General features: G+C 39.6%; 1 protein-coding gene across 3 annotated transcripts; it reads right to left on the reverse strand.

Moving 5' to 3' along the window:
- Window positions 1-1,898: 1,898 nt before the first annotated feature.
- On the reverse strand, window positions 1,899-22,602 carry rcc2 (regulator of chromosome condensation 2). 3 transcript variants are annotated; one of them, XM_046398211.1, is made up of 13 exons: window positions 22,453-22,602; window positions 21,069-21,283; window positions 20,160-20,253; window positions 16,093-16,236; window positions 15,760-15,891; window positions 14,702-14,790; window positions 14,373-14,487; window positions 13,287-13,453; window positions 12,585-12,765; window positions 12,252-12,357; window positions 6,396-6,468; window positions 6,177-6,254; window positions 1,899-2,999 (listed from the first exon to the last, which is right to left on the reverse strand). In XM_046398211.1, the coding sequence occupies exons 2-13, from the start codon at window positions 21,267-21,269 to the stop codon at window positions 2,895-2,897; spliced, it is 1,485 nt and encodes a 494-aa protein (XP_046254167.1). In that variant the 5' UTR covers window positions 21,270-21,283; window positions 22,453-22,602; the 3' UTR covers window positions 1,899-2,894. The 3 variants fall into 3 exon arrangements, with proteins under 3 accessions (XP_046254167.1, XP_046254169.1, XP_046254168.1); XM_046398213.1 differs by lacking the exon at window positions 22,453-22,602 and adding an exon at window positions 22,251-22,382; XM_046398212.1 differs by lacking the exon at window positions 22,453-22,602 and adding an exon at window positions 21,889-21,924.
- Window positions 22,603-26,850: the final 4,248 nt, after the last annotated feature.

The following is a 26,850-nucleotide window of genomic DNA, read 5'->3' on the forward strand; positions in this document are numbered from 1 at the left end:
TCAGCGCTTCATATTGGTGGGCCATTAGTAACAATAATTATAGATCTATATGAAATGAGCTTGCGGGCCGGATATAATTATACGCTGAACAGGATGTGTGAATTTGACACATATGGACTAGCCCCATCATACCTGCAGGATCTAATAGTCCCATATATTCCCAATAGAATACTCAGATTACAGAGTGCAGGTTTACTTGCAGTTCCCAGAATTCATAAAAGTAGAATGGGAGAACGAGCCTTCAGCTATCAGGCACCCCTGCTGTGGAACCAGTTGCCAATCTGGGTTTGTCAGGCAGACACCAACTCTATTTTTAAGACTAGACTTAAAACCTTTCTGTTTAATAAAGCGTATAGTTAGCCTCAAACAAAGTGTGTAGGGCTGGTAGGCATAGTTACAGTCACTTCTTGACAGACAGCCACAGGTAGAATAGGTCTGACTAACTGTTAATCTTTAATCTCTATCATAGCTGCACTGCTATAGACCTATGCTGACCCACTGAGCAGTTCCCCCACCTCCCCAATACCACCACCATCTCTACTGCCCCACCTCCTCTCCTCTTCTTAACACCGACACTGTTGCAGTTTTTTATTTAATTAATTGTGGGATTTTAAACATAATATTCGACATCCAAAGCTATATTAATAAACAATTCAGTGTCAGATTGTCCTATTGATTTATTTTGTCTCTGTTAAGTTGTTGTTAAGTTGTGCCCAATTGTATTCCTTGAGACACTGGCCAAGGAGGTGGAGTTCACTCAAACCTATTAATTATTCCAAAGCCTAAACTAATTATGACTCATTCAAAAGCCTTATTCTCAGTCTTTCACACCCAACCTAGAAATCAGTACAGCCAGTGTTACTTTTTATTTTGTACCATGTTCCTGGTCCACAAATGGGAAATTGGTGTAGGTGATTTTAATATTCATGTGGACATTGGTAACAGCCTTGGTACTACATTTATTCCCAGATTAGGTACAATTAGCTTCTGCCAGCATGTACATAAAACCACTTTGTTTTAATCACATATTCAACCTTGTTCTGACATATAGCACAGAAATGTAACATGTTAGAGTTTTCACCAAATACTCTTTTAGCTGACTGAGCGTTTTTCTTACTTGACTGTGAGCCACAAGGACAAAAAGTACACATTAGTTGTCCATCAGCATTTAGTGCAATGACATATCTCAACATTACAGGGGACTCTTAAGTCCTTCCCATTTTGTTGATGGTGCTGGAAGTGCATTGAGAATGACATTTGAGTCAAGTGCTCTCATTCATTGCCCATCTAAAAAGCATGCTGTATGCATGTAATTATTTCAATGTTATGCTTGAAATTTGTTTAATGTGGGAGGGCCCAAGTGTGTGTGTGTGGTCACCTGTGGCCATGTAAGTGATTGGAACCTGGATTCAAGCAATTGGATGGGTGAATGAATACTTTTGGCAATATAGTGTACTGTATTCCAGTACAATAGCTTGATCTGAGGTGATGCCAGGTCTTCATAATTGTGTGAGATGTAGAGATGTATCCCTACATCTCACACAAAAACTGAAACTCATTTGATCCATTTTATTTTCAAAACATTCGGAAGAAGTAGGCTGGGTAGAGGATAGCCTGGGGTACAAGCTAAGTTAACTTAGGTCAAACTCCCCCTGCATTTACTGCAAACTGCATTTAGATTATGTATTAATCATCTAAATACCCTTTGTTGAGTATGAGGAGCCTTGACGTAAGATTCCACTTGATCCTGTACACAGTACTATTTTAATGTTTTTCGAGAGAAACATCTTTATGAAATCCAACACTGTACTTAAAGAGGCATTATGCATGAAAATTAGAAATGACTACAGACTAAGGTAAATTGTATTATTTTAGCCCAAGTTGAAGAAGAGACCAAATCAGATTCCCATGAATCTTTATTTAACCATTTCAATGAAAAAAGTAACCCAGAGAAATTCCCCAATAAACATAATGGAGTACGAGTAGGAAAAAAAAATCTCAGCTGTTTTGAAGAGGATGTGCCTTCTCTCCCAGCACACCTCGCTACAATGACCCATTTCCATACATTGCATTGTTGGTTCTAATTTTTCTGATGAACTGAACTGAAATTAACTGATGCTTGAGAAACCATTTTTTGAGTGTTGGAATAATTACTATGACTTAAATTAGCAAAGACAAGCATTAGTAGAGACAGTTGTCTTGGAAGAAGTGAGGTGGTGCATCTTTGATCCAAACACTGTAGAAAACAACAAGGAATGTAACATCAAGTGGAGTGCAAGAACTCAGAACTTCATGTTCCAAATCTGGTCCTAATCTGTGGCAGCTGCACATAGGTCTGCTCTTCTGAACAATACAAACAAGACTTTCATATCCTGAACATACATGTTTAAAAAAAAAAAAGGCACAGGTATGGAGAATTTGTCTTTGAAAATCCCTCAGTAGGAAAAGACTGAGGGTCCTGCTGTAGCACCAGTAACTGTGACAACTGTATAATTTCAAATACTGAAACAAATAAAATAGAATGAGATACAAAATAGAAATAAGGTTTTGGGAAGCACTACTATGCCTGGTGAGCAGTGCTTGGAGCAAACTGTTACAAGTTCACTTAAGGTGGGAAGTGAAGCTACCTTGACTGTTTGTTCTGAGTGCTGGACCATTAAGAGTACCTGTCCGTCTCCAGGCCCATTTTCTATTGTTTTCAGTGTATTTAGTGTCCAAATTGGTATCGAGAAAGTTTGCTGGTAGTTGAGGTGTGTGGATAACCTTCAGACTTGTGTCTTCCCCTGAACTCAACCATGCCACTAGTACACCACCAAGACCAGCAGGTGGTCCTGATGAGAATTGCTGGTCTTGTTCCAATGAAAAAGGTTGAGATTTTGCCAGCAGAAGCCCAATCAGATTGTTCTAGGGTTGTATTCAGGCAGCTTTTTAAGTTTCTCCCGTTCCTGCTCAGTGTCCTGTCTGGCAATAACCAGTGAGTGAGAGTAGCCCATCACCACCTGCAAAAACACAACAATACTGATAATTTTCAATGGTGGGCAAAAGGGACAGGTCACCCCAAAATCAAACACACATATTTTTGTGATTTAGGTCAATTAGATAGCTATGTTGATTAGACAAATTACTTGAAGGGACAGTTCAGCTCAAAAGTACATATTTTCCTCTTACCCATTTTATCCATCTGCATTTATCCATCTAGATTGTTTTGGTGGCAGGTGCAAAGTTATGGAGATATTGTCCAATTTTATCCTCTACATCAAGATGTAGACATCTTGATGGACTGCTCAAAGTGCCAAAAAATATATCTGAAATACTCAATAGCAATGTCTCTAGAAATTTCTTTTTAGAAATAACGAGTCAGTTACTTTAGAGAAGTCAAAAACCTTGCTGCAAGCGATTTCATGTTTGAAATATAGGAACTTTCCATCTTCACACCACTAACAAAGGGCCTTGCATTTGCATTATATTCAAAAGACAGACAGGCATCTCTATAACCAGCATCTCCGAAACTCTATCCAAAACTCGATCTAAATCAATCTAAATGGATAAACAGTACTACAGATAAGAGGAAAAATTATGTATTTTTGAGGTAAACTGTCCCGTTAAGTAATTTATCTAATCAGCACCATAAAATAGACTACATCACCTTATTTGCTTGTGTTGCATAGCACTGCTTTCAATAAGGTTACGTCGGGCAGTTAAGTTTGAAAACTGAATCAAGACTAAATTAAATACCGCAATCTCAACAATTCAACTGAAAAATACATTGTGGATGCCTCCAAGATCGAGCACAATCTTAAAACAACAAACTAGAAGCTAATTTTAGATGGTGACATCACAGTGTGTCCACACTTTGTTGACACACAATTGCCTCTAAGAACTGTTGCCACCGCACCGAGTGTATCCCTTGCGCACAGCGCACTGAGGATTGGCAGTCTGCAGTCACAGTAAAAAAAAAAAGCCCCTGCTCCCATTTTTTCTTCAGCGCTTGCTAGCCCTTTCATTGAAGGGCAAGATTCCTCTTAAAGAGCAAGATTATCTATGATGTCAACTTTCAACTGATGTCTACCAGTGGGGGTCGTCTCTGTCCTTCGTGTCAGGTGGGCTGCATTTTGAGCTCCTGGAGAAGGGTGCGATATCCGTGGTCCCTCTGAGCAAAGTGAATGGTTGTTTATCACTCCCATTACTTCATTGTGCCGAAGAAGATGGGCGGCTTGAGACCGACTTTTGACCTCTCATTCAACAAATGCATAATGATGGAACTTGTGAGACTCCTAATACTGCTTGGTAAACTGGCTGAAGAGTTCTCCTCCCCTCCCACTTCATCACTCATCTGGGAGTGTGTCTGGATTCACTCAGCATGAAAGCTAAGCTGTGTCTAGACAGAAAAAGTGCTTCTCTCTCCTGTCTTGCATCAGGCCTCGCAAGGTGGCGACAGCTTTATCTGTGACTGTGCCTGCTGGCAATGATGTCAGCCAGTCATATGGTGGTCCCTCTTGGCTTTCTCCACATGAGAAAGATCAAGAGATGATTCAGTAGTCTCTGATTAAACCTGAAACATCACAAGATGCCTGCTTGGATTGGGGAGGGTCAGTCTCACATTGCTGGGGGAAAATGGTTGGAACCCCTGTCCATCCACATAAATAGCTTGGAGCTGTCCACGGTACTGAAAGTGCTGAAACACTTTGCTCCATTGTTGAGGGGGGAGGATGTGATAGTGACGACTAACAAAACGGCAGCAGCTTACATAAATTGCCAGGGCGGTGTTTGCTTTGCTCAGCTGCTGGAGATGGCCAGGAGCTTACTGCTGTGGTCTCAGAGAACTTTACACTCCATCAGGGCCATTTATATGCCGGGAAAATAGAATCAAGCCTCAGATCTGGATCTGATGTCACTCTGCGATCCTTCAAAGAACAAATGGAAACCGTTCTGTGACAAGATGGACAAGATGAAGGGAGATGTTTGGAGAGCTCAGGCTTGCCTCCTGATGTGGCACACATGATCCAAGGTGCCAGGGTTCTGTCTATCATTGTCTCTTATTCTGTCAAGCTTTTTCAATGTTGGTGTGGAGAGAAAGGCATGGATCCCACATCATACTCCCTCTCTTTCTTTGGTATTATCTTTTCTTCAACTATTTGTGGATAGAAAACTGGCTCGATCTACTATTAAAACATATGCTGCAGCTATTTCATCCTGTAAGGGCTATGGAACAAGATGGTTTTATTCTATAAAAGGGAGTCTAAAGTCAGCAGCCTGTCATGTGCTCACTTCATGTCCAACTGTTCTTTCTCTTTGAAAGGTACCCTCCCCAACCTACAAGAATGAGATGGAGGAAACATCTTTGTCCAGTGCTCAAGGTCTCTCATTATGTAGTGGGCAGAACAGTTTTCAGACAGACACAGTTTGTGCATTACAGAGAGCACTATAAGGGAAATGAAGCTCACGAAGAAACATCTGTCACACTGGCTGTGTGAAGCTATCACTTAAGCATATGTCTGCTCAAAGAGAAGCCCCTGCCTGGGATTCGTGCTCATTCTACCATAGTCCTCTCCTCTTCCGCAGCTCTTCACAGAGGAATATGGGTGCATGACATATGCATGCCAGCTTCATGGTCATCTCCATGTCCTTTTATCAGGTTTTATTTATGTAATATATCTGAGTCTTCGCTGACTCATTCAGTACAAACAGTTCCAACCTTGCTGTACGTTGCCTATGTATGTCTAATTATAATTCCTGCATGAGCAAAATATGATGCTCTTGCTGTTCTCTCTTATCGATTGGGCTTCCAAAAAGAAATCATGCCGCTGTTTTGATCCTTTTACAATGGGTGCTATAGTGCTTGAGGACTTCAGTGGGGCACAGATCACTTCCACCTTCGCCCTTATCCCAATAGCAACAGCTCTTTGAGGGCGAAGCCTATACAATAATGAACGTTAGTGAGGTATTGTAACTTGTGCTTCTATAGATGGGCATGGAAGAAAATCTTCAGGAGTGTGCATGTGCGCGAGGGATAACCCCAACAACTTAGGGGGCAACACCTATACTTAAAGAAATCTTGTGTAGCCACAGGTCCAAAATATAGAGTAATTTAGAGGACTAAGTGAGGATACCAAGTGATGTATGATGTAGCCCCCCCTCAATCAGGAGCTGATCAAATTTTGACTGACATTTATTACCTGCTCAATGTAGATGCCATCCAAGGTCTTGACCTCTTGGGCAGTGGTGGAGGATTTGGGCTTATTGTCTCCATATCCCTAAAGGACAAATGACAAAAGAAGCACTGAGCTGCCAACTCTCTCACAAAAGCCAACATTCCTGTCAACCATGCTGTACCATTTTTTTGAATGAACAATATATCCTATTGACCAAGCCATTACTAAGGTCACAGGTCTTACCAACTCTCCAAATGTGGGTGAGGGGCCCCAGCTGATCGTACTCTCATCTGCAGCAATAACAATACTGCTCTTCCTGTTAAATAAAAACACACTTAAACTCCACACAGAAAAAAATAAAATGAATGCACAAGCACGTAATAGGAATTAGTAGCAATTAGAAAGCCTCCATATGTCTACTGCCATTGCATACTTTGTAATGATGATGGCACAATTACCAAGTGTTTACATATGTTACAGCATTTCTCAGTACCTAGAAAGCAGGCTCTGTCTAGGAGAGATTTCCTTTGGATTGGATTTCTGTGTATGTATGTAAAGATCATAGTATGCTTCAAAAAAAGATAAAGTGACTGTTTAATTTTTTTTTAAACACATAAATTAGCTTATGTGAAGTACATAGGTCACCGACTCCTTTTGCACTGCCAGTAGACAGATTTGCCTCTGTTTTCCTGCATGATCACAAAAGCACCGTAAAAACCACATCAGACTACATCCAGAACACATTAAAACCTGACTGAAAAAAGTCTAAATAGCACTCAGCGGTGACGTGTTTAGCCGCACAATTCAACTGATGGATGTCGACATGGTGTCCCGCAGACAATAGAGCATTGGGAGGCTTTCTAGAGGACCTGGGGCGTAATTAAAGGAAGCCACACACGAATATTTGCAGAAATGGGGCTGAAATGTACATAGACATCTTTTGCCGTAATCATCATGATTTACAGAAAAATTCTGTGCATAAAAGAATAATAATAACAAGAACAATACCTATATGATTAGTTTTGAAGAGTTCTACATGACAAAAGTTTAATTAAAAAGAGCTGTTAAAGTAGCAAACATTTTACCAAGTGCATTTTTATATCCTGAACTCTTCTTGTTAAATTTTCTACCACCGTAATAATGTCTCTCTGCAACTGCAGCACAGCATCAGAAGGACACGGAGTCACTTAGATCCCTACATAGGGAGTCACACAGACAAATTTTGCTCAGTTTGTTGTTTATTAATATGTTAGATGTTTATTCCCTGCCAATTCTGGTGGAGAGGGGGTAGCGCACCAGGTTGTTCAGTGGGGTGGAGGGAGGAATCACATAGATGCAAAACAGGTCTTTAAAAATATCATCATTTAATATAAACAGAGCACTCAATCCAGTTAAGTGAGGGAAAATCTTATTAAAATTAAAGAACGATAAAATCCAAGTAGCTTTCTTGCAGGAGTCACATCTCAACGAACATGCTAAACTGAATAAATCAGGGAATCCGAGACTACTCTCACTACTTGTCCCCTCACAATGTCTACTTGTGCGTCAATTTTTTTTTATGCTTAAAGGAGATCTTTTTAGGGTGAATTGCGGTGAAATAGGACCCAGTACTATTTCAGATCATGGTCCCATCGATATGTCAGGCCACTTGAATAATAAGAAGAGGTCCACTCTCTGGAGACTGAACTCAAATATTCTGAATAACCCAGTTATTAAAGATAAACTGAAAAGTGAAATTAAATTGTATCTGGACAATAACGATAACGACGAAGTGACTCCACCTAGTCTCTGGGATGCATTAAAAGCGGTGGTCATTTGGTTTAATTTCTGGTTATAAAATTAATATTAACAAAACTCAAGTATTAACGTTTAACTATGAACCTCCATCTTCAATTAAGACCATGCACAATTGGAATTGGGATGCTGAGTCCATTAAGTATTTGGGTGTCTCATTACCTAGGAACTTCTCCAGACTGTATGACATCAGTTACGGCCCGTTAAATTCAAAGTCTGATATACATAGATAGAATGTTATTTCCTTTTTAACTTTAAGCTCCCAGATAGAGCCAATCAGGATGAATATTCTTCCATGGATGTTGTACTTTTTCAGTGTTTACCATCTAAACAGTTCTTAGAATTGAACAGATTAATAGCGAGGTATTTGTGGAAAGGGAAAAGGGCCAGAATTAAATTTAAGACGCTGCAATTAAGAAAAGAAAAGGGTGGTATTGGCCTTCCCTGCTTACAGGAATACTATCATGCAGCCCAACAGAGACCTTTAATCTGCCTGTGTTCACCAACATACAACTGCAGCATAGAAAAAAATAGAAGGCATGGTGATAAAGGGAATCCCAATAACAGCTCTACTAAGTGACAACAAATTACAAGGAAATCAGGAGATCCCAGAAGACTCCCTAACATGCAGTTTTTTTCAAGTCATGGCAGGAAATAGTGAAAATTTGCAGACTTAAAGATGCATCTAAACTTACGAGGTGGTGTGCCTACGATTCAGACTTTGCACCAAACAGAACTGATGGCAGATTTAAGATATGGATATCAAAAGGTTTAACTACCTATTATTCATTTGTCCACAAAGGGGCATTTCAGGGTTTTGAAGCCCTACAGAAAGATCATGGACCAGGAAGAGATGATTTTTATTTAGGTACCTGCAAGTGAGACTTTATTTTAACAAAAATTTTAAGGAGGTGTTAAGAAAAGGTGAGACAGGGTTCATGGAGGTATTTTTATCATTAACTAAGTCCAGATCAGGCGACAAAATTATCTGCAAATTGTATAATGCCATACAACTATCTAAACAAGAGAATACAAAATACATAAAGAAGAAATGGGAAAAGAAAGTAAAGGTAATGATCACACAAGAGAGTTGGGAGAAAATATGCCAACTACAATGGTTCTCAACTGGGTAAAAAATACGGCAGATTTTTTGTCACGCCCATTCAGAAACAACATCAGGGCAGCGGGGACGTGTGTTTGATACTTTGTGGGTCTAAGGCCAACCACTTTCATATTTTTTGGGACTGCCAGGTAATAAGACCTTACTGGGAAGAGATCCACAAACATGTAAAAAAAAATTATTTAATGTAAACATTCCATTTAAATGTGAAACTATGTATTTGGGCAATCTATTGTTTGAAACATGTAACATCAAAGACAAGAAACTGCTGGCCATACTACTGGCAGCCAGTAAGAAATCCATCACGAGGAAATGGTTAAAAGTAGAACCACCCAACATTGCAAACTGGACTGGTGCAAGAACGTTGACATGGTCTACAGAAAGGGCCAGAGCCGCCTCTACTTTCTGAGGCGGCTGAGGTCCTTCAACATCTGCAGGACGATGCTGAGGATGTTCTATGAGTCGGTGGTGTCCAGTGCCATCACATATGCCGTTGCCTGCTGGGGCAGCTGCCTGAGGGTGAGGGACACTAACAGACTCAACAGAATCATCAAGAAGGCCAGCCATGTTGTGGGAGAGGAACTGGACTCTCTGACAGTGGTGTCTGAGAGGAGGATGTTGTCCAAAATAAGAACTATACTGGACTTTCCCTCTCACCCTCTCCACAATGTGCTGATCAGCTACAGGAGCTCGTTCAGCAACAGACTCATACTGCCACGATGCACCACAGAGCGACACAGGAAATCATTCCTGCCTGTCGCCATCAAACTGTTAAACTCAGCACTGTGACGGACACACTCACTTGTATATACAATGTACATAATGGCTACTTTTACACATTGTACATACCTGTATTTTTAAATTTTCTTAAAAAATTTTGAATACAGTTTTTGTAAATACTACTGTACTTGAGATTTTAGTTTTTGTTTATCCTATTTTTATACTCTGCACTTTTCTCCTTTCTTGGTCGGGAATACTGCATGTGCAATTGTCTGTAGAAACAAGAATTTCCCTCCAGGGATTAATAAAGGAATTCTGATTCTGATTCTGATTAATGAATGGATTGAAATTGTCTATGAGATTTATGTTATGGAGAGGATATCCTTTTCCCTGAAAGTAGAAAAAAAAAATTTATAAGATCTGAACCAACTGGACCGAGTATGTAAAACCAATCAGATCTGATTTCATTTAACTGTATTTGTGCTTTGTGTGAACCTACCCTCTTTTTATGTGACACTTTGAATGCATGAGGTGGTGTGCTCTCCTGTTCTGTTCTGTTTTGTTAAAGCTTCAACTGGAATAATTAGTGGTCCATAAAAGAAAATCCTGGAAGGGCAGTGTGGACATAATCACTTGAACTTTCTGTGTCCAAGATTCAAGTGATTAAACTTATTCAATTTATTTATTTTCTATTAATTAATTGTTAGACTATATAATTCAATGGTCTAGTCCTCTTTTCCTCCCTTATGAGGACTTGTATATAGCTGTATATTGTACTGCGTTTACTGTACTTTGTAAATTGTTAATTTATTTTACCTCTATATTTTTTTGTAACTGTTTTTGCACACTTTTGCACTCTTTTTCTGTTCTTGTGAGCTGCCACGACAAGTGAATTTCCTCACTGTGGGATCAATAAAGTTCATCTTATCTTAATTGAGATTCAAGTGAGAGAACTTATTTAGTTCATTTATTTGCTTTCTTCAGTTTGATTTATTGGTGTATAAAGTGATTGAGCATATTTCGTTTATCTGCGTTTATTCAACTTGATGGGTTAGGCTAATAGTTGGAAAGAAATACAATAAAAAAGGTGCACCTAAATTAACTATTCTAACTAACCAACTCAACTATTTTGACTTAGCTATGCTACATTAACTAACCTACCTTAAGAAGTCAAGAAACTAAAATCTCAGAAATGCTAAAACAGCCGCTTCATATCTTGTAAATAGTGGAATTATTTTTGTTTATAATTTTGTATTTAGATATATTTCTCTTCCATGGCCATAATGTTATTTCGTACTTAATTTACTTGTACTCTTACTTTATTTTCTTAATACACGGTACCTATGCACTTCAGACCTTCTGGTCTCTGAGTCTTTATTTCATGTCCATCAGTCCCTGTTCTCCCTGCGCCGAATCATCATCTTCTGGTCATAGCCTATCCTAATATTTCACATTACACATACTACATACTATTGTTATCAAAATCACCATAGTACCTTCTGTATACTTCATCATTATCATTATCTACAATTCCAATACTTCTGGTATTATTGCTGTTGCTACACATCTGTTTGTATGCTCCTTCTCTCATGCCCCACCCCCCTCTCCTTCTTTCTCATTCTCCCTCTCTCCCAACCCAACCGGTCAAGGCAGATGGCCACCAATCTAGAGCTGGGGTCTGCGCCAAGGTTTCTGCCTTCTAAAAGGCTGTTTTTCCTCGCCAGTGTTGCCAAGTGCTTGCTCAAGGGGGAATGTTGGGTTCTCTGTATTACAAAATTTAATGAGGAGTTTGGTCTAGACCTGCTGTAATTGGAAAGTGTCATGAGATAGCTTTTGTTGTGAATTGGCGCTATTTAAATAAACTGAATTGAAACGTCCACTATGACTGATGCAATCAAACGGTTTAAACTGAGAGAAGCAAAAAAACAAAATTCCTTCAATGTGTTCAAATGCTTTACCAATGACACCAATCTGGGTTGAACACAAAGAACTATACAATCAACTCAGTTCTAAAGGTGGGAACCCAAGAGTAGTGTCACCAATTCAGCATTCAAACTAAATGTCAAATATAGTCACAATCTCTCCCTCTGTTTCCGAGTTATGGTAGTGTTGCAGAACCTTATACTGTCATGGTGATGTTGATCATTGGACATAAAGTGTCATCACTTGAAATTCTCTCATAAATAGCATGTTAATTCTTGGATTAAAACATGTCATAGTGGGGTCATAGTGACTTTGACAACCATATTCTTATCAGTCAAGGTGCATATTTGTGCCAGTTGTGATGGAATTTCTTCAAGGTGTTCCTGAGATATTGTGTTCACAAAAATATGACCAACGTGAGGTTACAGTGAAGTTGATGATCTCTGACCACCAAGATACGAACAGTTCATTTGCAAGTTCATGTGAATGATCATCAAACAATCATGGCACAGAGAGAGAATACAAGCAATGTGCGCACTCACCCACATGCCAGACTGCGGATCTTCCAGCCACACAGATCCTGCACAGCTTTGGGGTACATAGTTGACTCTCTAGAAGTGTTTGTCACTCCCCAGAAAAACAGCCCCCCTGCAAATAAAACAATGATCACACATGTATATGCACAGAAGGACACAATTATCATTTACTACATACATTATTTGGACTTACTTCACATTTTGTTTCTAGTTTTTATATCTTTTGCCTGAAAAATCAGCAAAAGTTTAAGAATCTTTAGGTACTAGACAATAATGTAACAGACTGTTTGAGATCAGTATCCAGGAATAATTTTGCACCATGATGTTGTCTCTTCTTACCCATCTCACTGACGGCAAAAGAACACTGGTAACCTGCACAGATCTGACTGGCACCACGTCCAGGAAAGTCAAACAATTTGACCAGTCTGGGAACCATCTCGTCCTTTTGCTCTGTGTGGCCCAGACGCCCGTAACCACCAAAACCCCAGCTGAATACTCGCTTCTGAGAGTCCAGCACCAGCTGCGGGCACACGCACACACACACCATCAGACCTATATATACACTGGGACAAGTATAATTGTTTTTGGCATTGGGCCTCTGTACACATCACATTTGAAAGGAAACATTCAAGATGTGAGCGAAAGCGAATACTTTCAAGGGGGTATGACAAAAATGTGGCATTAACCATTTAGGATCTACTGCCATTTTTATACACCCACCCTCATTTGTGGTGGTTCATAAATGATGGGACAAGCTAACAATTACAAATATAAGGATTGTTTTTAATACTTGGACGAAAATCCTTTGCATTCAATGACTGCTTGAAGTCTGGAACCCATGGACATAACCAATAATGCTGACTTTTCTCCTTTGGGATGCTTTGCCAGGCCTTAATTGACACTGCCTTCAGATGTTGCTTGTTCATCATTCTTTCTACCTCCTCCCTTTTTTTTCACTCTGTACAAAACTTTGAATTTCTGTGGCACCAGTGCTAGTCCCTGACTGATCATCTTTGGAAACAATACGATATAGTTCCTTACAGTGTGGTTAGCCCCACAGGCCACATCTCTGACCACAACATTAGGCACGGGCATAATCTGTCCATCCTTGGACTTCTCAATGAAGATAGCAACACGGCGAGGGATGAGCTCACAGTCAAACTCGATGCGCTGAGCACGAGCTATGAATTTCCCATCACTGTTGTGACCTGCAATGAGACAGATACAAATGTAAAGAGAAAAAAAAACTAAATAACCTACCCAATCTTTAGGTGCTAACAATGTCAGTGTTGTAGGTAACAAATGGAAACACCATTTCTAAATGACCTTGCGCAACATATGCATGCAAGTTTCAAAATAGGTGGCAAGTTTAGTAGTATTTAAAGTATTCATGTGGGAAGCTGTGCCAAAAGCTATCATCCCCCAAAAACTGATTTCTGCCCAAGATATTTAAACTGGGGAAAAGGGCTGGAATGGTTAATATCATTGACCGTTAATAAATGTCTACAGATGTCATGACAATTCCTCAATGGTGGAGCCTAAACATCTTGATTGCCTCTGTTAGCTGGGTTGGCTCTAGGTCATAGGCCTTTCCATGTTGGCAGATGAGATTCTGGCCAAACTAAAAGCTCAAAGGACACATTAAAAAAACAGCTAGCAGAAGGAGAACATTTCTCCCATGTCTAATTGATCAGTAAGTTATTTAACCACACAAAACTTACATCCATCCATTTTCTATACCGCTTATCCGTCAGGGTCGCGGGGGAGCTGGAGCCTATCCCAGCTGACTACGGGCGAGAGGCGGGGTTCACCCTGGACTGGTCGCCAGTCAATCGCAGGGCCAACACACAGACAAACAACCACACACTCTCACATTCACACCTAGGGGCAATTTAGAGTAGCCAATTAACCTAATGTGCATGTTTTTGGTATTGTGGGAGGAAGCCGGAGTACCCGGAGAAAACCCACGCAGGCACAGGGAGAACATGCAAACTCCACATAGAAGGGCCCAGACCGGGATTCGAACCCTCTTGCTATGAGGCGACAGTGCTAACCACTGCACCACCGTGCCGCCCTCAAAACTTACATATTAATTACAATAGATATGTGTGCACATTCTGAACATACCTAGCTGTCCGTATTCCGGGCAGCCAAAGGAATACAGGTTTCCTTTGCAGTCTACCACCATGCTGAATTCAGCTCCACAAGCTACCTTCACTAGTGGCTGCCCATTGTACGAGATCTAGAGGGAGAGAGAGAAAGCAGAAGGTAAATAAGGTGCACTTACAATGAAGTCTCTTAAAGGTCGCTACTTCAGTGTACTTCAAAATCATGTTTTCCATTTCCTCTGATCCATATTTCTGGCTGTCATTACAAATGGATACTGATGTGGTCATGATATTTGAAGTGTTTCCCTCACTCTACAGTGTGTGCTAGGTCTGATAGTAATGACTTACCTGTGCTGGACTAAGGACCGCATCAGTCTGACTGCCTTGTCCTAGCTGACCCAGCTTGTTCTCACCAAAAGAGTATGCAGTTCCATCCTCTGAGGAGAAAACTGATATCAGCAAACACAGCAACGTATAATAATTCTCATATTCTGTCCATTCTTGTTTACTCTAGGTCTAAAAATACAGGGCACTGAAAACATGATTTCAGATTTTTTTGGGAATACTAGTTGCAACAAAAATAACGAAAATACTTTTGTTTTCTTTTACTCCAGAGTAGGGTGGATGGAAACTGCTGATCGGTGATCGGATTGGTTTTTCCTGTGCTCATAATAAGGTGAATTTAACTTTTTACTTTCAGAATTAAGATGGTATGAAAACAATGTCTAGAAAATGTGCCCTACTAGGCATTTGGAGGTGTCTGCTGTAGAGTGGCACATCTGACTGCTGACCACTGTTAATCAGCATGAGTGAATCTGAAATCCTTAATTACAAACCTGTTTGCCATCTCTTTTCCATGGATCTTACACTCCGTATCTCCATTCTCATGCATTCTCATGAAAAAATGTTGCTCATAAAACTATGTACATTATGGATACAATTTTGATTGTGACATTAAAGATAAAAATGTTAAATGGAACATAACGCTTTGAAACTGTTGCAAGCACAGACAGACTTTTCAAGGGCCCTTCACTGATATGCTGTCTTTTATATCTTCAGGTAATCAGGGCAAAAGCCATAATATCCCCAAATACAAGATATTGCCTTTTTCTCTGACACTGAAACGAAGTCTCCATGTTGGCATTCCACTGGTGTGCTATGAAGTAACTCCCCCACTGCCTATCACCTTGAATGATATAGAAATGATCATTTAACCCAACCCCAGAGGGGTTGGGTTAAATGCTGGTTTGCATTTAATGCTGGTTTGCATTCCAACCAATGACTACAACAGATTATTTCATTAATAAAATGAACTCCTTTACTATATTCAGATGTTGTAATGTTAGTGTGGAATGAAAGTACACACACACCTACTTGATGATAACACACATCATGGCTCAGCCTACCTGTGAGTGCCAGAGTGTGATTGCGCCCACAGGCTGCAGCAACTATCACATGATCTGCAAAGGCCTCAATCAGCTTGGGCGCTTCAAGACGCTTGGTGTCCCCATGACCCAGCTGGCCTTTGTCGTTACGACCTGAAGAAGCCAGAAACCAAGAACTCAGGGATAGAATGGCTTCCAATCTGAAATCAAACACTGTGACACAAACCTGCATACACATACACGTACTTACAGTCACTTATTTGCGTTTTATATTTGAGTATGAATCGATAAATGTAGGGTTGCTAATATTTTAGAAGCAAAATCATTTGCACCTAAATACAACATGTTATTTACCCCAGCTCCACAGCTTGCCCTCAGTGGTCATGAGTAGACTGTGCGCAGCGCAGGGACCAGACACCACACAGCTAACCTGGACATCATTCAGACAGCCATAGCGATGAGGACCCCACAGATTTTGGCCCAGGTTGCGGAAAGCAGCTGGAAACACAAACAGACCACACATCAAAACATGATATTCAATGCAATATTGATTTCATTCACGCACCATGTCTCATAGATAGACAGATAGATGACTTTATTCATCCCCGAGGGGAAATTAAGTTTCATAGCAGTCCGGTATACTTCAATACAGTAAAACACACAATGACACCAAATACTCATGTTACGTTCTTTTTCCTATTTGTTCCTTGACCACTGTGTGTAATAAAAAAGGAAAGTTATGATGTCATAATGCATCCAAATAAAACAAACCACAGTCTCGTAATTACTCCAAAAGATATACGTGACAGTCAAAAACAGATCATATTCATTCTTTTTTTTTTTTTTAAATTTAACTTGATGCTAACCAGAGGTGGTTATGGCCTTAAAATAGTTTGACAATCTTGCAAGATATTTTTGCAATAATATTTCTGATAATACTGTAGATGGAACTACGCTATAAATATGATTACAAGACAATTACAATAATCTCATTCCAGATGCTGTGGTCAGATGGATACAGTCAGCAACTCTATTCAGTCTGTGTGATGATGGATTCACAGGTTGTGGTTCTATGTTCTGACTTTAAAAAATCCACGCCACTCAAAGTACTCATTCCACACATGCATCGATGCTGGGCTTGGCCCCTTGCTCCCATTGCTATTCCCAATCCAGAAGAGAGCTCTGTCCATGAGAGCCTGGGTGCAAGGGGTGGGACCACTGCCATTCACATGCTGTCACCACACACCCATGGCAGAGAGAACCAAAGGGTCAAGTGTGGTTACTCTTCTCCAATATGCTAGCTTCATTAAGCTACGCAGCTAACCACGGTCTTCTTTGTTCACATAGTGGTTTGGTAGCAAGCTAGCTGATGTGCTAACACACAACTTGTGAAGTTATATAGTTAGCCACTAACATAGTACAAACGAGGCGGACAAAGTTTGTGTGTTACAGAGACGGATATTTCTATTTAAAGACAATCCAGACTGGAAAAAGTTTTACGCTTTGTGCAAAATTTGCTAAATAGCTGCTAGTATTCATTAAGCTAAGGTTACCTCGCTGCTGTAAGCTAACAGGAACTCTAAATAAAGACAAGATCAGGAACGTTACATGAAACGATGCTACAGCACAAACTTTTTACAATTTTTTTTCTTGATTGAATACGTTTCACATTTAGCATACTTAACACTACAACCTTTGAGATTTCGAAAAAAAATCTTATGTGTAACTCGATAAAGCTAACAATAAATAAATGTACCGGCGATTTCCTGATTCAGCTGCTCTCTGCCCGTCTCAGGTTGACTGATTTGAACAAAAGAAGCTGCAGTCTGCTTTCACACCACGTGGTTTGTATTAACTATGCAGACAGGAAACCAAGTACTCATCATCACAAGGGGTCAAAGGTGGTTACTCTTTTCCAGGGTCGATGCTGACAATGCTCGTTGCCACAAGTACAACAAGTCTTTTGTCCTTATGGTCCAAAACGAGAGCAATCTGTATGAACAGTTAGCGAAAGTGCATCACGTACAGGCACAGAAATGCAGTTTCACATCTGTTGTCACCCTAGGTATGTTATGTAAACTAGCAGTCTAGAGCACACACAGAGTCAACTAAATTAGATGAACATGGATTAATGTTTAAAAGTAGTCATTAACCACCTGATGTTATTGGAGTGTTCAGAAATTCAATCTGAAACAGAGCAAAGCCTGAACTGTCATTCAGAAGTTCAGTCTCAGATCTTTCTGAGCAGAGGTGGATTTAGTGATTTGAAGACTGCAGGCAGAATACCACACAGTACAATTTACATTTCCATCACAAAATCAGAGTCTATAATAGTGACTTGTCCAAAACATTGCCCTATCTTCTGCTGTAAAACATTTTTTATTTTACATTCCAGTAATAACAATATGGTCTACAATAGCTATTTATTCAAAACAATGTTGTTGCAGCTTGCCACTAGGCAAGGCACTTAACCCCCAATATATGCTCCCCAGGCACTTGGTGCAGCCCACTGCTCCTGTGTGTTTCACTGCATGTTGCGCGTGTGTGTTTCAATCAGTGATGGGTTAAATGCAGAGAAGTAATTTCCCAGCTTGGGATTAATAAAGCAATTTAAATCATGAGAAAATAAAGCAATGTTAGTTCTGTTCTAAATTTAGTACAAGTACCAATATAAATAACCAGTATTGGAGAGAGAAGTAGTAGTACAATTAAAATCCATCTTAATGATATCTAACCCTACTAGTAGGTACTAGTCTCACTCTCCTGGAGATGGTTTTGTCTATGCAGCTGCTCCTCCTGACACCACCAACCCCCCTCCAATCTCAACAAAGCAGATTTATCAGTGTGTACCAGAGCAGTGAGGCAGGGATTGAACAAGGCAGTGCACAGCGTGCCCCTGGCATCAGTGCACAGAACATGCATGCATAAGAAAAGACATTACTGTCACAGTAAATTAATGACATCTTGCAGGTTTTCACACGTATTTAGCCCGTGAATCTCAAACAAAGAGACACATAGATGGATGTGCAGTCACCCTCAGCCATTCCATTCTCTATGCCACAGTCAAGCAATGCCTATGGTTGTGTTGTGACCATTATGGTCATCACTGCAAATTATTTTTTGCAGGGTGAATCTTATGTTATTACACTGCACAATTCATTTGTGATCAGAGCTATCATACATGTCCAGTCAAGAACACAGCCTCACCAAATTCAGCCCAAGGCATCACGCTGACAGTGAACAGCTACTGCTAGTTTTATTAGCAGTTCCCGTTTAGCTTCTAGACCGTACTTCACTTTTCCAGCAGCTGAAAAATAATTGTGCTGTTCATTTAAGGTCAGATTGACATTTTTTTTCCACTTTTCTGCTGCTCTGTAGTTGCTTTCTCACAGATATGTTGCTTTTCCTCCATAGTAAGAATAAATCCATCCCATCACAGCCACTTAAAATCTAATTAAGAGGCCAATATTCACTATACTGTATTCCAAGGTAACTGATAATTGTCAGGAACATGATATTTAATTCAACAAAAGTTCGATATTTAGAAAAAACTTGAAATGGCAAAAGTCTTACACTCTTAGTTACATGCAGAAACTTTTTCTGAATAAACCATGATGTGTTCATTTTCCCCATTACCTCTGTGCATGCTACAGTGCAGGTTATCCAAAGCACACAGGTTTTGGCCACATGTACACTATATAGACAAATGTATTGGGACACCTGACAATTTCACACTAACAGGGACTTCAATGACATCATATTCTAAATACATAGATGTCTTTGCAGCTACAACTGCTTCCATTCTTCTGGGAATGCTTTCCACAATATTCTGGGGTGGTTCTGTGGAAATTTTTGCCCATTCATGCAGTAGAGCAGGTCAGGTCAGGCACTTATGCTGGACGAAAAGGCCCAACTCTCAATCTCCATTCCAGCTCATTTCAAATCAAATTAAAGAGTTTAGTCTAGACCTGCTCTAACTGGAAAGTGTCATGAGACAACTGTTGTTGTGATTTGGCACTATATAAACAAATTTAACTGAATCCCAAAGATGTTAGGTAGGACTGTCGTCAGCGCTCTGTGTGGCCAGTCAAGTTCTTCCACAACAAACCCATCCAACCATATCTTTATGACCTTGCTTTGTGCAGTGGGGCATATTCATGCTGGAATAGAAAAGGGCTTTCCCCAAACTGTTGCCACGAAATTTGAATCACAGCATTGTGCAAAATGTCTTAGTATGCTGAAGCATTAAGAATTCCCTTCACTTGGAGTAAGGGGCTAGCCCAACCCCTGAAAAATGGCCCCATACAACACCTGAATTCAATTCAATTCAATAATAGAGGTTTGCCTGAATGCTTTAGTCTATATAGTAGATGAGTCCTACCCTACACCTGACCCAACTATTTAATACAAAAACATTCTACCTTGTTGTTTGGGCACCTCCTTTCTTCCAATCAAATCCCAGTTGGTTGCTCCAAAGATGAGCAGCTGACCTTTCACCTTAGGGCACTCAAGTTTCTGTAGAAAAGACAAGATGAGGTCAACGACAAAACAGCTCTTATGTTCATGTCTAAAGTCAAAAATAAAACAAATTATTTCAAAGACAGCTGGATCATAGCACTTGCGATTTGGTTAAAGGAATGTTTTGAAATCTTGAAAATAACATTTTGGTCATCTTGAAATTTGATGGCAGGCCCATTTATTTTTTCCCCTGAACTATTAACCTTATGATACCTGACAATGTTTTTTTCAGTATACTGCAACATTCTTTCTGCAACTCATCCTTGCAGACATTTTTCACACAAGTTTCTAGAAGATGTTGTAATTAAACATGACAAGCCTTCCTACAGAAAACATTTCCTTTTATGAGAAAGCAGATACAAGATCATGGGGAAAAGTCACTGTTATGAGTTACCACTTCAACAAAGACAGAAAAGGGAGATATAAAGAGGATATAAATTTAAGAAACATTTCAGAAAAAGACTTGGGGGCAGTCGTGGATCAGCGGTTAGGGTGTCGGACCCGTAACCGGTGGATCGCTGGTTCGATTCCCCGTCCCGGTGTCCATGGCTGAGGTACCCTTGAGCAAGGTACCTAACCCCCACTGCTCCCCGGGCGCTGCACGCGGTCGCCCACTGCCCCGGGTTTGCTGTGTGTGTGTGCACGTCACTTGGGTGGGTTAAATGCAGAGAACAAATTTCGTTGGAGTGAGTTCCCTCCAATGACAAAATATGTCACTTTACTTTACTTTACTTTACTTTTTAAAAACATAATTCTGGTGGTTTTCTTATCAAAGTTAACTAGTTAATTTTCAGACAAAGCATCAAACCTACTATTTTTTCTTTGATGTCTTCTGCCACAGTAACAGGCTGGAGACCAGACTTGGCAGAAGGCTTGCCAAGTTTCTTGTTGTTCTCCTGGTCGTAGTCAAATTCATCATCACTACTAAAGTCCCTTTCTTTCCTTTTGCCGCTTACTCTCTTCTTCTTCATCCCACCATTCCCTGAGACATCTGTCACCTTCTTACGAGGCATTTTTCTATCAGAACCTGTTTTGTGGAGAAAAAAGAAGTGATCAATTTATTATCTGAATGTATTTGAATTTACAACTATGAAAACACAATCATCCACAGGGTTTCTGGGCTACAGCAAAGAATCACTAAAATACTAAATACAAAATACAGCATAACAAAAGCATAAGGACTGTGTGTTGGCAAAGCATGAATGACAACATTCATGAATGGAGAATACAACATATTAAGACAAAGTAAAGAATTCAATGAAGATGCTCCACATGCAAAGAAAAGGACAATACAATACGTATCATCAAATAATGCTGAAATCAACTTTTGCATCTCATACGTAGGCTGCGGAAAAAAAGGCATAGTTGAAGCAAAAAACTTTCTCACTTCTGGTTTTCGTTAAATGAACTTTACAAAGTTGAACACGTGAACAATTCAAACTTTGCTGTGTAGACGCGCACATTTAAACCGCTACCGACTAGATTACTGTCACGTTATGCGCCTTTTAATTAGCTAAAGTTAAAAGAAGCAAGTTCCCTAACGTTTGTAAGCGATTTAAGTAATGTTATCTGATAAATTCTACTGTCACGTATCAACAGTCAAAACAGAAAATTTGGCTATTATTATATTACCTTCTTTAAGGCAGACTATTCGATATCCAGCTAAAGCTAGTAACAGAAAAACAAAAAACAAAAGGCAAACTAAAATATTTACCGGCGTCTGTCTACAGTCTACCTGCTAGCTTCATTGGGCTACGCAGCTAACCACGGTCTTCTTTGTTCGCATAGTGGTTTGGTAGCAAGCTAGCTGACGTGCTAACACACAACTTGTGAAGTTATATAGTTAGCCGCTAACATAGTACAAACGAGGCGGACAAAGTTTGTGTGTTACAGAGACGGATATTTCTATTTAAAGACAATCCAGACTGGAAAAAGTTTTACGCTTTGTGCAAAATTTGCTAAATAGCTGCTAGTATTCATTAAGCTAAGGTTACCTCGCTGCTGTAAGCTAACAGGAACTCTAAATAAAGACAAGATCAGGAACGTTACATGAAACGATGCTACAGCACAAACTTTTTACAATTTTTTTCTTGATTGAATACGTTTCACGTTTAGCATACTTAACGTTACAGCCTCTGTGATTTCGAAAAAAAATCTTATTTGTAACTCGATAAAGCTAACAATAAATAAATGTACCGGCGATTTCCTGATTCAGCTGCTCTCTGCCCGTCTCCGGTTGATTGATTTGAACAAAAGAAGCTGCAGTCTGCTTTCACACCACGTGGTTTGTATTAACTATGCAGACAGGAAACCAAGTACTCATCATCACACAAGCGGTTTGCAATTCATTTTCGATAAGGTTAATTGTAGACAACGAAAAGAGTATGAGGTTATTTGGTCTGCCATACATCTATTAGGTAATCGTGATCGTTTTCTGATGTATCACAAATTACAATATTGTTTGTACAACAGACAGTATAACAAAGTAATTAACTCAAAGAGAAATGACTTCTTACAAGAAGATTTAACTTCATGAGTTTATTAATTAATCATTTAATTTATTAATTAATCATTTAATTACAAAATAATAGAAGAGAATAGTCTTTGTTGTCATTGTACATGTATAATGAAATTGGAATGCAGTCCAATTACTGAATGCCAAAAGTGAATACAACTATATAGTAAGACTGTAAAATAAAATAAATAAATAAATAAAAACTATAAAATAAATAACTGAGGCTAATAAAGAAAGTGAAACACAAAACCACACACATACATTCCACATTCTGCTGTCATTGTCTCGAATATTGTATGTAATGCATATTGCACAAAAAAATGTATAGTAAGCAGTGTGGAAAGTCGTGGCAATGGTATCCTCAAATAGGTGTGTGGGTGGGAGGGCTGAGATGATGTGACTTCGAACCAGTTTCTCAAAGCACTTCATGACAACCGATTTAAGTGCCACTGGATGATAGTCATTCAGACTGCATATGGCGGGCTTTTTTGGCAGTGGGACTACTCATTTTAGCAAAATATTTCATACACAAATGTTGCTTTTTAAAAAAATATAATATCTGCATAGCTTTCTGGTTTTTATGTGGTTATTGCTGCTTATGGAATGTGAGAATTGCTTGCCATATGCTTCATGAGTACTTACTTCATGAGTATGCAGCCTTCTGTTTCTCCTGTTTGGCACATAGATTTTACTTTGTGACGACATCAGAAATGTTTGGGTTTGTTTATCTTTTTCCGAGGAAAGCTGTACAAACAAATACCTACCAAAAACCGACCAAAAATTCAGAACATAAAGATCCTTGACCTTGTGTGTAGTTTGAGACATACTGTCAACAGTCATACGTAGTATACATAGTCACTTTACAATGGAGCTCTATGCCAAAAACCTTTTTGGGTCATACGGGAATTGCGGCTTCCGAACTTGTGAGACAAGAAAGCACAAAGACTCTGATGAAGAAGCAAAGTTGGTAACATGCATTAAAGGGACATGAATGTGTACATAAGGAGAGGGAGAGAAAGAGAGATAGAAGCTCAGTATATCATGGGAGGTCCCTCAGCAGTCCAAGCCTATAACAGCAGCCTAGGCCAGCCCCAACTTTAAGCTTTTAACTTTTAAGCTTTGAGTCAACACCAGGGGTGTGTTCCTTCCCTGCTGCTCTTCTCCCTCTACACCAGGGGTGTCAAACTCAGTCCCACAGAGGACCTAAACTCAAAGCACATATATATATTAAAATCTGTCAAAACGAGTTAGAAATACAAACATGCTGCAAAAAACCTTGAAAAAAAGGGCTTTTCTCACAAGAATGTTTGTAATGAACTGAAAAGACGTTAAAACAAGAAGTGTTCAGACATTATTGCTTGAGTAAATGACATGATCTCACAGAGGACTTCTTATGGCTCAATTAAAATAGTTGGAATATAGTTTCATATATTTCCTATATCCTTGTTTTCCTGTGACCCTTAGCAGCAATGACTTTTTTTTTTAACCTTTTTCAACGACAAGATCTTAAACATTAGAGACAAAATTCAGCACCTACTGACCTCAGCTGGTACTGATCTAACATCAAACACTAGTGTCCTAGAACCAACAGTAGAAACAGATAATCATCTTGACTGCTTTTCACCGATTGATCCCCATCAGCTATATTCACTCGTATATTCATCCAAGCCAACAACATGCCTCTTAGACCCCATTCCTACTAACCTACTCAAAGAAGCTTTACCCTTACTTAGCACCTGTCTATTAGACATGATCAATCTGTCCCTGATAACAGGCTATGTACCCCAGTCCTTTAAAGTAGCTGTAGTCAAACATCTCCTTAAAAAACACATACTTGACCCAGAGGTTTTAAGCAACTACAGACCAATATCTAACCTTCCATTTCTTTCAAAGATCCTTGAAAGAACAGTCCCCAATCAGTTATGTGACTTTCTTCAAAATAATAACTTATTTGAAAATTTTCAATCTGGCTTTAGTGTCATGCCTGGTTTTTTGGTTATGCTTTGTTTTTTGATAGTTCACGTGCCATGTTCCATGTTTGTCTCCCATGTGTTTTTCATGTTTTAAGTTCAGGTTTCAGTCACGTCCTGGTTTTCTGTCCTTTTGTTTTTGAATCCATGTGTCACGTTTCTTGTGTTTCCATGTTTTATGTTTGAGTCTATGTGCCATGTTCCATGTTTGTCTCATGTGTATTTCATGTTTTAAGTTCAGGTTTATGTCACGTTTTGGTTCTCTGTCTTTTGGTTTTTGAGTCCTTGTGTCATGTTCCATGTGTGTCTTGTTTCCATGTATTATGTTCAAGGTTTTTGTCATGTCCGGTTTTATTTTGAAAAGCGTCACTTCCCCTGTGTGCCCTGTTTCCATGTAACTTTGCTTTTGGTTTTCCTGATTGCTTTCTCCCTCCTAATGTGTGTCACCTGTGTCTTGTTGTCTTGTCTATTTAGTCCTTGTCTTCCCAGCCACTGTTTGTCAGAGCATTAGCGTCTTTTCATGAATGTCTGTGTTTATTCCATGACATGCCAGAAACTTTTGTTTTGCCATGCCTGGCTTTGCTTTGTTTTTGCCAGGAGTTTTGCCACGATTTTGCCACTGTAAGTGAGAGCCCTTTTTGAGTTTGTTTTATGAAATAAAGACTATTGCTTGGACTTTTGCCTTGCCTGCTTGCCCTTTTTAGTCTCTGCATCTGCATTTTCTGCGTCAACAACACCAACAATTTGTGACATTTAGAGCTCATCATAGCACAGAAACAGCATTGGTCAAAGTCACAATTGACCTCTTCCTGGCATCAGACAAGGGACTTATCTCTGTCCTTGTACTGTTAGACCTTAGTGCTGCATTTGACACCATTGACCACTCTATCTTACTGCACAGATTGGAATACCTAATTGGCATCAAAGGAACTGCATTAAGCTGGTTTCAGTCTTATTTATCAGATTGATTTCAATTTGTTCATGTTAATGATACATCGTCCACACTCACAAAAGTTAGTCATGGAGTTCCCCAAGGTTCTGTCCTTGGGCCAATATTATTCAGCCTGTATATGCTCCCCATTGGTGATATTATTAGGAAACACTCCATACATTTTCATTGTTATGCGGATGACACGCAATTGTACTTATCAATGAAACCAGATGAAACAAATCAGCTAGTCAAGCTTCAGACATGTCTTAAAGACATAAAAACCTGGATGACCAGCAGCTTCCTACTTCTAAATTCAGACAAAACTGAAGTTATTGTTCCCCGAACACCTTAGAAACAAATTATGCAGTGATATTGCAATGCCAGATGGCTTAGCCGTGGCCTCAAGCTCTACTGTAAGAAATTTCGGAGTTATCTTTGACCAGGACATGTCCTTTAACTCGCACATAGCGAATATTTCAAAGACTGCATTCTTTCACCTCCGAAATATCGCAAAGATTAGGCACATCCTGAGTCAGAAATATGCAGAAAAATTAGTCAATGCATTCATTACCTCTAGACTGGATTATTTTAACTCCCTTCTATCAGGCTGCCCCAGTAAATCCATAAAGACTCTCTAGCTAATCCAGAACGCTGCAGCACGACTACTGACAAGAACCAGCATGAGAGACCATATTTCTCCTGTACTGGCTTCTCTACATTGGCTGCCTGTAAAATTCAGGATAGATTTTAAAATTCTCCTCCTCAGATATAAAGCCCTGAGTGGTCAGGCACCATCCTATCTTAAAGAGTTAATAGTGCCCTATTATCCCACCAGAGCTTTGCGTTCCCAAAATGCAGGGCTACTTGTGGTTCCTACAGTCCTCAAAAGTAGATTGGGAACCAGAGCCTTTAGTTATCCACCTCCTCTACTATGGAACCATCTTCCGGTTTCGGTCCGGGATGCGGACACCCTCTCTATATTTAAGAGTAGACTAAAAACTTTCCTTTTTGATAAAGCTTATAGTTAGGGCTGGCCTAGCCTGGCCCCTAGTTATGCTGCTATAGGCTTAGACTCCCATGACGCACTGAGCTCTTTCTTCCTCTCCCTCTCCTTCTGCACACATCTATGTCCCATTAATGCATATTAGTAACTCAACTTCTTCCCTGGAGTCCTTGTG

Source organism: Scatophagus argus, chromosome 8 (assembly GCF_020382885.2).
Source record: "Scatophagus argus isolate fScaArg1 chromosome 8, fScaArg1.pri, whole genome shotgun sequence".
In the NCBI taxonomy this organism is placed as follows: domain Eukaryota; kingdom Metazoa; phylum Chordata; class Actinopteri; family Scatophagidae; genus Scatophagus; species Scatophagus argus.

Bases quoted from the DNA above. Each gene is read 5' to 3' on its own strand.
- rcc2 (XM_046398211.1), bottom strand. From the start codon at position 21,269: ATGCCTCGTAAGAAGGTGACAGATGTCTCAGGGAATGGTGGGATGAAG. The intron at 13,454-14,372 runs GTATGTTCAGAA...GTCTCATTGCAG, and splicing joins CCCGGAATACGGACAGCTAG to GTCACAACAGTGATGGGAAA. The intron at 12,358-12,584 runs GTAAGAAGAGAC...TTTTATTTGCAG, and splicing joins TTTTGCCGTCAGTGAGATGG to GGGGGCTGTTTTTCTGGGGA.